The sequence below is a fragment of the Lactuca serriola genome, chromosome 5, assembly GCF_051521515.1.
Source record: "Lactuca serriola cultivar US96UC23 chromosome 5, Lser_US96UC23_V15, whole genome shotgun sequence".
In the NCBI taxonomy this organism is placed as follows: domain Eukaryota; kingdom Viridiplantae; phylum Streptophyta; class Magnoliopsida; order Asterales; family Asteraceae; genus Lactuca; species Lactuca serriola.
Genome location: NC_136412.1, coordinates 234,901,388 through 234,913,254, shown reverse-complemented (window position 1 = coordinate 234,913,254; position 11,867 = coordinate 234,901,388). Strand labels below are relative to the sequence as shown.

At 43.9% G+C, this 11,867-nt stretch overlaps 1 protein-coding gene across 1 annotated transcript in view; it reads right to left on the bottom strand.

Annotated features, from left to right (window-relative positions):
- Positions 1 to 920: 920 nt before the first annotated feature.
- Positions 921 to 11,867, bottom strand: part of LOC145050276 (uncharacterized) — a 48,879-nt gene continuing 37,932 nt past the window's right edge. Inside the window, exon 4 of the mRNA XM_078998553.1 lies at positions 921 to 971. Within this exon, the coding sequence (XP_078854679.1) occupies positions 921 to 971 (51 nt within the window). The remainder of the gene's footprint in view (positions 972 to 11,867) is intronic.

Sequence of the window (11,867 nt, the reverse complement as noted above, 5' to 3'; positions counted from 1 at the left end):
AAGTTCCACCTTACAAATTAAAGGTTTTTTGTTGTCAAATGTTCTTGCAATAAGAAATGTTTTCGATTGAACGCTCCTATATATATATATATATATATATATATATATATATATATATATATATATATATATATATATATATATATATATATATATATATATATGAGCGTTCAATCGAGAACATTTCTTATTGCAAGAACATTTGAGAACAAAAATCCTACTTTAATTTGTAAGGTGGAACTTTTGTTATAAATCAAAAACTATAAAATAATATTCATATAAATTAAAAAAATAGTTAAAAACAATTAAAAAACCCACTAACTTACACCACTCACCACCCACCAACTTCCCATCATCACCACCTACAACCCACAAACCACCATCATTACCAACCACACATCACCACAACCAACAACCCACAACCACCACCCATCACTGCCGCCTATCACCCACCGAAACCGCCACCACCCGCCCATTACCACCCACCAACCATCATACCCACCACTCAACACCACCCACCACCACCATCCACCTATCACCACCCACCCTCACCCATTACCACAACCTACAACCCACTACCACCACCTACCTCCACTCACCTCCACAACTCGACACCATTCATCACCACTCGTCACCACCACCACTCACTTACACAACCACCCACCACCCACCAACACTACTAACCATCACCAACATTACCACATGCAACCACCACCCATCATCACCACTCTACATCACCCACCCATCAACACTAACACCACCGACCTACCCATCACCCTTCATCACCGCCACCACCCACCACCCACAACTACAATAAACCAATTATCACCCACGACCCCCATTACCTACCACCTACCACCACGACTATGACCACCTACAACCATTACCTGTCACCAACTCCCCCACCCCCTCCCCCACCTTCACCACCTCCCATTACCACCCATCTCCACCATACCACCAGTTTCTACTACCTGCAACCAAATGTGATTAAATGCATATAATCATATAAATCATGTTTGATTCTATGTATTTAATAACATAAATCACATATGATTAAATACATATAGGGCGTGTTTGGCACGAAGCTTTTGGAAGGGTTTGGGAGCTTCTAGCTTTTAGCTTTTGACAAAATGCTCTAGTTTAAACAAAAAGCTTCGTTTGGTAGTACAAGCGTTTAGCTTTTAGTTTAAGCAAAACACTACAAATCTAAAAGCTACTTCATGTAGTGTTTAACAAAACACTATTGAGCTTTTGAAATTAATTTCCATAATTACCCTTAAAAATATATTTATATATTTATTTATTTTTTCATCAACTGTCCTTTTATGTAGTTCTATATATTTCAAAGCTTCCAACTACTTTTGCCAAACACTCTTACAACAAATAAAAGTTACAACTTCCAGCTACCCGCTACCTGCTTCCAGCTAACAACTACTTTTGTCAAACACGCCCTTAATCATATGTGATTATATGTATCTAATTGCATATGATTTATATAAACAAGATTCATTTTCGTGTTTTCCATTCAATATTTTTCTCATGTATTTAATCATATCTGATTATATGTACTTAATAACATATGATTAATGTGGACAAAAATTTGTTTTCATGTTTTTTATTTAATGGTTATTCTCTTATATATATATATATATATATATATATATATATATATATATATATATATATATATATATATATATAATCACATGTGATTATATGTATCTAATCATATATGATTTATATAGACAAGATTGTTTTTTTGTCTACATAAACATATGTGATTAGATACATATAATAACATGTGATTAGATGTATTTAATTATATATGATTAAAGTTGACAAAAAGCAATTATTGAATCGAGAACGCGATAATGAATCTTATCAACATAAATCATATGTGATTGGATACAATAATCACATGTAATTATATATATATATATATATATATATATATATATATATATATATATATATATATATAAAATCAAATATGATTTGTGCGAACAATATTTATTTTTGCGGTTTCGATTCAATAATTAATCTCGTGTACTTAATAATATATAATTACTGTAGACAAAGATTTGTTTTCACGTTTTTAATTCAATGGTTATTCTCTTGTATATAATCACATGTGATTATGTGTATCTAATCATATATAATTTATATAAACAATATTACTTTTTGTCTATATAAATTAGATGTGATTAGATACATATACTTATATGTGATTAGATTCATTTAATCACGTATGATTAAAGTTGAAAAATTTATTGAATCGAGAATGTGACGATGAATCTTCTCCACAAAAATCATATGTGATTGGATACATATAATCATATATGATTCTGTATATTTAATAAAATATGATTTATGTGGACAATATTTATTTTTGTGGTTTCGATTCCATAATTTGTCTCAAGTATTTAATCACATGTGATTATATGTATTTAATCACATATGATTTATATGGACAAGATTTGTTTTCACATATTTGCTTCAATTGTTGTTCGAGTGTACATAATCACATGTGATTATATGTATCTAATCACATATGATTTATATAAAAAATATTTTTTCAAATTAAAATCATATGTGATTAGATACATATAATCACATCTGATTAAATGTATTTAATCACATATAATTAAAATAGATAAAGAACAATTATTGAATCGAGAATGCGAAGATGAATCTTGTCCAGATAAATCATATGTGATTAGATACATATAATCATATGTGATTACATTTTGGGTTTTGAGCATTCTAACACTCCTACGATGTGCATGCAACCCTAGAAACCTTGGATCTATGTTTTATGTATTATACATGCAAACCTTCATTTTTCCAAGGTTTCATCCTAACTAGCGTATCATGGGGTATATATAATACAAAATTCTAGTAGAATGACATACCTTTCTTGTAGCTTTGATTCCTTAAGACTTTGTGAGCCTAGCATCCTAAATGTGATGCATCAAATGCTTCACACAATACCACCAACAATTGGAGCAACTTGAGAGAAGAACACTTGCTTCACAAATCGGCTGGCCCTCACTTCTTATCACTTAAAGGTGCCATTTCATGAGCTATGACGCTTCTTATATAGTGTGCACATTAAGGTTACACCATGTAACTCATGACTTTCCACATTCCTCATGATCCATGGGTTTTAAACTCCATGGAGTATCCATGGGTCACCACATGGGTTTATCCCAACATGAAGAACTATGGATCATAAGCCCACTTTATAAGAATGAATGATTTACCAAGCCAATCCCCATTTGTTTAATTAGTCTATTTTGATCACAAAATTAATTCTAAGCTAATTATTGATCAATACTAATTATATAATATGATTTCATATTAATATATTAGAATATATTAATAAATCATAAATATCCTCTTCTCACAAAAGTCTATCCAAATTGTTCCGATGCCATGCAACCCAAATAGAACATGCTAAATCAGGTCAAGTACATACCAAATATAGTTATGGACTTAGACACCTTATCTAACAGTCTCCCACTTGGATAAGTGTAATAACTATAATTGCAAGTATGGATTTAGGATCCGACCAACAATCGTAGCTCTTAAAAGTCTTGTGGAACTAAGTTGTGCCATTTAAGATAAGTGATCATATAATCCTCTGTTCTCAAGATATCATCTGGACAAATACATGGAACAACTTCGTACTTATTGTCCAACAGTTTGTTTCCTGATTTCCGATTTGTTTGACATAGAACTTAATCAAACACATCAATTTAGTTCTGGTCGGGCCCAACACATGAGTAAAAACAAAATCATCGAGGGGCCCAAGATATCGCTTTTAATCCTCCAAGGACTAAAAGGAATTGATAAACTTCGACTCATATGCTTGTACTAACTAACCATCAAATTGTACACAACAATACGTTTTAAAACATCAAGTTACTGATGCGTTTTTGTACTATCAATGTACAACCAACTCATAGTCAACAACTCATATCTCTTGGTTTAAAGACTTATATGATATTACCGTCTCACGATCACTCGAGATAAATTCCATGAAGTGATACAAGTGAGCGTGAGTTGAATCCCTATATGTAACAACGTAATTTTTCAGACAATTTTTTTTTCATCTCAAAATAAAGTATTTTCATTCAAAACAAGGCATAAACATTCCATGTGTCATAACAGAATACAAATCATATGAATCCCAAGATCCTGAAACATCTATTAGTGTGTACGGATCACGCCGGCGCCTTCCCACGGTCCTCGCTAGTACCTGAAACACATACACAACAACTGTAAGCATAATTGCTTAGTGAGTTCCCCAAAATACAACTTACGCACATACGCCTTTCCAGGCCCTGACCTTCCGGTCCATGTGTCTCAGGGGACTTCCGTCCCTGCTGGGTAAAACTTTCGGTCCTACCCACGCCGACCTTACGGTCCATATCACAACGCCTTCCGGCCCATAACATAATCGCCTTCCGGCCCTTAACATAATGCCTTCCGGCCCATAACATAATGCCTTCCGGCCCACATAACATACATAGCACGTATAACAATTAACTTATCACATATAGCACATATATATCACATATCATATCCGACCTTCCGGTCACACAGTCAAACCCTTCCGGGTTCAGTATAGTGAGGAGACTCACCTCGTAAATATCGAAAGCTAGCAAATCCCGAAGTCACTCGTGCTCGATCCGCCGAGCTACAATCTCCCTATAACATCATACATCTCTTATTAACACTTTAATCTTCTAAGTTTGACTATCCCTAAGAAGTCAAACATAGGTCAACTCTAGTCAACGGTCAACGGTCAACTTGACCGGACTCGGCGAGTGCACAAGGGCAACTCGGCGAGTCTAGACGTATCTGCCAACTCCATAGGATTCCCTTCTTACTCGTCGAGTACTTCCCCTGACTCGACGAGTTCCACCTGGGAGAGTCGCGGGGCCACCCCGACTCAACTCGCCGAGTCTCAAGAACAACTCGGCGAGTCCCAACTCGACTCAAACCACCTGTCGACCCTCTCTAACTCGTCCTGACTCACTGAGTCAACCCGTGACTCGACTGGATCACTCACTGGCCGATCCAAGACAATCTTCAAGCTACTCGCCGAGTCTGCTCATCGGACTCGGCGAGTCCATGCCATGCAATTACTCAAACTCGCTTCTAAGGTCAGATCCGTTCCATCAATTCATAGATCTAGCCTTTCAAGACTGATTCACCACGTAAAGTCCCTATCTTGGTGTCCATAACACACCCCATGGCTTATAATGAACATTTTGGTCTAAAGCATAAGGGTTCCAACCCAAAACTTCCATTGATTCCCAAAAAGCTTGGGCAAAGGGACACTCTGGACCTTTAGGGGTCCAGATCTATAGTCTAAATCTCTTAGGGGTCCAAGGGAGCACAAGATCTAGCCACAAAAGGGTTCAATAAACCCTAAATCAATGAAAACACCAACATAGAAGAGAATAGCTCGAAATATTACCCCAATGGAGATGCTCCGGACTCCAAATCCTCAGAAGATGGCTCCTCTTGCTTTCCCCTTGGCTGATTTCCTCTTTCCTTGCAAAATGACACCTCCAAGATCAATAATAGCCTCCTCCTATGCTCCAAACGCTCACACTCGATTAGGGTTTCACTCAAGGGACTGGTGAGCACAAATGACGGCCATAAGGCCCTTTAAATAGGTCCCAAACCCGAGAAATTAGGGTTTCATTAAAAAGCGCAGACTCGCCGAGTCCATATCCTGGACTCGCCGAGTCCAACCGAATCCCGCGTCCAGAATCGCGACCCTACTCGGCGAGTCTGAGCTCCACTCGCCGAGTCCCCTCTCAAAACACAAAATAATCAAATGAATAACGATACCTGGAATTCCGGGCTGTTACAATTCTCCCCCACTAGAACTAGACTTCGCCCTCGAAGTCTCGCTCTAAAAATAGCTCCGGATGCTGCTCCCGCATCTCGCGCTCCGGCTCCCAGGTCATCTCCGATCCCTTCCGGTGTTGCCACTGAACCAACACCAGAGGTACCTCCTTGTTCCTCAGAACCTTGATCTTCCGATCCCTGATGGCCACAGGCCTCTCAGCATAATTCAGACTCGCATCCACATGAATATCCTCTAATGGAACCACTGCCGACTCATCGGCTATACACTTCCTCAACTGCGACACGTGAAAAGTGTCGTGGATCTGCCCCAACTCGGCTGGCAACTCCAAACGATAGGCTACCCGGCCTACCCTTGCAATCACACGAAATGGCCCAATATACCGGGGCCCCAACTTGCCCCTCTTCCTGAATCGAATCACTCCTTTCCAAGGAGAAACTTTCAGGAGAACGAAGTCGCCGACCTGAAACTCAAGCTCGGACCGGCGTCTGTCTGCATAACTCTTCTGTCGGCTCTGGGCGGTCAATAACCTCTGTCTGACCTGCTGAATCTGCTCGGTCGTCTGAAGCACGATCTTTGTGCTGCCCATCACTCTCTGCCCAACCTCTCCCCAACAAATGGGGGTCCGACACCTCCTACCATACAACAGCTCAAAGGGTGGCATACCAATGCTCGAATGATGGCTGTTGTTGTAGGAAAACTCTGCCAAGGGTAAATACGCATCCCAGCTACCCCCGAAATCTAACATGCACGCTCGAAGCATGTCTTCCAGCGTTTGAATCGTCCGCTCGCTCTGGCCGTCTGTCTGGGGATGATATGCGGTACTAAAATGCAGTTTAGTACCCAGCTCCTCATGAAATTTCTTCCAGAATCTGGAAGTGAAGCGCACATCACGGTCTGAAACAATCGAGATCGGCACCCCATGCCGAGATACCACTTCTCTCACATATAACTCCGCCAACTTCTCCGCTGAAGAACTCTCACTGATGGCAAGGAAGTGAGCGCTCTTCGTCAACCTATCCACAATCACCCAAATTGCATCAACTCCTCTGGCAGTCCTCGACAATTTGGTGATGAAATCCATAGTGATCTGTTCCCACTTCCATTCGGGAACCTCCAATGGCTGCAACTTGCCATGCGGTCTCTGGTGCTTGGCCTTAACCCTGCGGCAGGTCAAGCACCTCTCAACGAACCATGCGACGTCCCTCTTCATACAGGGCCACCAATACTCTTTCCTCAAATCCAAATACATCTTCGTAGCCCCCGGGTGGATTGAAAACTTCGACCGATGAGCCTCTTCCATCAAAGTAATACGCGTACCACCCACGAACGGTACCCAAATCCGACCCTGAAACGTCATAAGCCCTCGTCCATCCGTAACGAACTCTGAAACCCAATCAACGACCCGCTCTCTCTTCTGCATCTCCGGTCGCACAGCCTCGGCCTGCGCCCCACGAATAGCATCCAATACTGGAGCTATCACGGTCAATCTCAAACATACTTCTCGCAGTGGAGTGCTCTCCACCCTGCGGCTAAACGCATCGGCTACCACATTAGCCTTGCCTGGGTGGTACAGGATCTCACAATCATAATCCTTGACCACATCCAACCACCTCCTCTGACGCATATTTAGGTTGGGCTGATCCATCAAATACTTCAAGCTCTTATGGTCTGTGTATATCGTACATCGAACCCCATACAAGTAGTGACGCCAAATCTTGAGAGCGAACACTACTGCCCCCAACTCTAAATCATGCGTGGGATATCTCGTCTCATGAGGCTTCAGCTGCCTCGACGCATAAGCTATCACATGACCCCTCTGCATCAACACTGCACCTAGCCCCAAAATCGATGCATCACAATATACTACAAAATCCTCCATCCCTTCCGGGAGAGCTAATACCGGGGCTTCGCACAACCTTTGGCGAAGTGTCTCAAAGGAGGTCTGCTGCTCGGGACCCCATGAGAATGCAACACCCTTCCGGGTCAATCTGGTGAGCGGCACTACGATCTTGGAGAAATCCTTGATAAATCTCCGATAATACCCTGCCAACCCGAGGAAACTCCTGATCTCCGATGGTGACTTCGGCACTTCCCAACTCATCACCGCCTCAACCTTGGCCGGATCGACCAGAATCCCTTCCTAGTTAACGAGGTGTCCTAGGAACTGGACCTCCCGCAACCAGAAATCACACTTGGAGAACTTTGCATAAAGCTTCTCTGATCTCAACACCCTAAGGACCTCCCTCAAATGCTCCTCATGCTGCTCTCTAAATCTCGAATACACCAGAATATCATCGATGAATACAATCACCGACCGATCCAGCATCGGCCTGCATACCCTGTTCATGAGATCCATGAACACAGCCGGGGCATTGGTGAGCCCAAAAGGCATCACCACAAACTCATAATGCCCATATCGCGTCCTAAACGCTGTCTTCTGGACGTCCTCATCCCGTACCCTCACCTGATGATACCCCGACCTCAGATCGATCTTGGAAAACCAAGATGCTCCCTGCAACTGATCGAATAAATCGTCGATCCTCGGTAACGGGTAACGGTTCTTGACCGTCAACTTGTTCAACTCCCGGTAATCAATGCACATCCGGTGTGAACCATCCTTTTTGACGAACATAATAGGTGCTCCCTACGGCGAGCTGCTCGGCCGAATGAATCCCTTTCCCAGCAACTCTTGAAGCTGCGAGGACAACTCTTGCATCTCTGGAGGTGCAAGACGATAAGGCACCTTAGCAATAGGCGCAGCCCCCGGAACCAGATCAATACCAAACTCCACTTGCCTCACAGGAGGTACTCCCGTCAGCTCCTCGGGAAAAACATCTGGAAACTCACGCACCACTGGAACCTCCTCAACTGATCTCGGTCTCTCGGAAGCCTCCCGCGTATCCATCACATACGCCACAAAACCCTTACAACCCTGCTGTAAACACTGCCTCGCCCTAGCGGCCGAACAAAAAGCTGATCCTGAACGGGTACCCTCGCTGTACACCGAAAGATCTCCCCCACTAGGGTCTCGTATAGTCACCAGCTGACACTCACAGTCGATGACAGCGCCGAATCGGCTCAACCAGTCCATGCCCACAATGACACAGACATCACCCATCGCAATAGGAATCAGATCAATCGGAAACTCGACCCCGAAAATCTCTAACACACATCCCCGGAGAACCTCCGTGGCACAAATCACCCTCTCGTCAGCTATAGAAACTCTTAGAGGCCGACTCAACGGCTCACGACCAACGCTGATATGCTGACTAAAGGCCAAAGATACAAAAGACCGACTCGCACCCGAGTCAAATAACACTAGAGCAGGCACAGAGTTCACAAGAAAGTACCTGCCACAACATCGGGCGCAGCGCGGACCTCCTCCGTAGTCAGCTGAAAGGCTCTCCCACGAGCCCTCGGGGCCTCGACCTTCACCGGTCGAGTCTTAGAAACCCTGGCAGCAGGTGCAGATCCCTGAAGAAGCTGAGGGCACTCGGCCTTCCGATGGCCGATCTGGTTGCAATAAAAGCAAACCGTAAACCCCTTGGGGCAATCCCTAGCGATGTGCCCCTCCTTGCCACACTTGTAGCAAGCACCAGATCGACATGTCCCCTCGTGACTCTTGCCGCACTTTCCGCAAGTGCGGCCCTTCGGACCTCCCGTCCTCGAATCGGAGGACTTAGTCCGCTTGGCTGTCGGCTGAGACTGAGCCGGCCGCCGGTCCACCCGCTGAGACTCGGCCTCCTCCCTGGCCTGGGTCTCCAACTCGATCTCGCGCTTCCTGGCATTTGCCTAAAGCTCAGCAAAGGTATGATAGGTGGAGTTTGACACAAACTCCCGAATATCCCTCCTCAAAACACCCAAGTACCGGCTCATCCGAGCCTGCTCTGTGGACACCAGCTCGGGGCAGAACATCGCCCTCTCATGAAACTTCCGCGTGATCACCGTAACCGAATCAGTACCCTGCTTGAGGGTCAAGAACTCCTGAACCAATCGTTCCCTCTCCACCGGGGGAACGTACTCGTCTCTGAACATAGAGGTAAACCTCTCCCATGACACTGCTGAAATCTCTGCCAAAGTGAAGTTCGCCGTCACGAACTTCCACCAATCCTTCGCTCCCAGACGGAGCTGGTTCAAAGCGAACTGTACCCTCAGATGCTCCGGACATGAACAAGTATAGAAGCACCCCTTAATATCAGCGATCCACCTCATCGCAGCAATCAGATCTTGCGTCCCATCAAACTCAGGTGGCTTCGTGTTGCTGAACTCCCGAAACAGCAACGAGTCACCCCCCTGTGGCCTGGCAGTGACCACAGCTGCGGTAGCTGCAGCGGCTGCAGCCTCAGTCAATGCGGCGTACCGCTCATCAAAAGTCTCCATCAAGGTGGTCTTAATAGACCCAAACATCTCCGGAATCTCAGCCCGGATCGCTGCAGCCACCTCCTCATGAATCATCTGACGAATCTCCTCGTCACTCACACCGCTCGTACTCGGTCTGTGGCGTGGTCCAACCATGATGTCTCTGAAATACAACATAAAACTATCAGAGACTCCATCGAGTATAATCGCACTCGATAACACAACCCTACTCAGTCTCCGATATCTAGGGATTCTTTCTTGTGTTTCCCCCTGACCCGGTGTCTTCGGTAGTACGGGCCCAATACTACCGACCACACCGCATCAGCATTCATCCCAAGTCTTCCTCCCCAAACCCCGGATAGTGAGTACTCTACTTTTGTTATGCACTATCTACCCGCACGCTATCAAAGCATCTCATATCGGCAAACCTCCCTAGACTAAGGCATCACAAATCAGGCCACTCTAGTCCTATCATGAATACCTAGTCTTCTAGCATGCATAACCATTCATATCATATCTTATCTTTTAACATAACATTGTAAGGTATTTTGGGGATCTTTACCATTCGGGCACTGACTGATCGTACACACTGCTTCTTTCTTGTTTACCACAAAATTATTTATAAAAGTTTATGCCTTTATTTTAAAAGTTTTCCTCAAATCCTCGGTTTGAGTTCAGTTACGCCCGAAGGTGCACCCGAATCCCTCAAACCAAGGCTCTGATACCAATTTGTAACAACGTAATTTTTCAGACAATTTTTTTTTTCATTTCAAAATAAAGTATTTTCATTCAAAACAAGGCATAAACATTCCATGTGTCATAACAGAATACAAATCATATGAATCCCAAGATCCCGAAACATCTATCAGTGTGTACGGATCACGCCGGCGCCTTCCCACGGTCCTCGCTAGTACCTGAAACACATACACAACAACTGTAAGCATAATTGCTTAGTGAGTTCCCCAAAATACAACTTACGCACATACGCCTTTCCAGGCCCTGACCTTCCGGTCCATGTGTCTCAGGGGACTTCCGTCCCTGCTGGGTAAACCTTCCGGTCCTACCCACACCGACCTTACGGTCCACATCACAACGCCTTCCGGCCCATAACATAATCGCCTTCCGGCCCTTAACATAATGCCTTCCGGCCCATAACATAATGCCTTCCGGCCCACATAACATACATAGCACGTATAACAATTAACTTATCACATATAGCACATATATATCACATATCATATCCGACCTTCCGGTCACACAGTCAAACCCTTCCGGGTTCAGTATAGTGAGGAGACTCACCTCGTAAATATCGAAAGCTGGCAAATCCCGAAGTCACTCGTGCTCGATCCGCCGAGCTACAATCTCCCTATAACATCATACATCTCTTATTAACACTTTAATCTTCTAAGTTTGACTATCCCTAAGAAGTCAAACATAGGTCAACTCTGGTCAACGGTCAACGGTCAACTTGACCGGACTCGGCGAGTGCACAAGGGCAACTCGGCGAGTCTAGACGTATCTGCCAACTCCATAGGATTCCCTTCTTACTCGTCGAGTACTTCCCCTGACTCGAAGAGTTCCACCTGGGAGAGTCGCGGGGCCACCCCGACTCAACTCG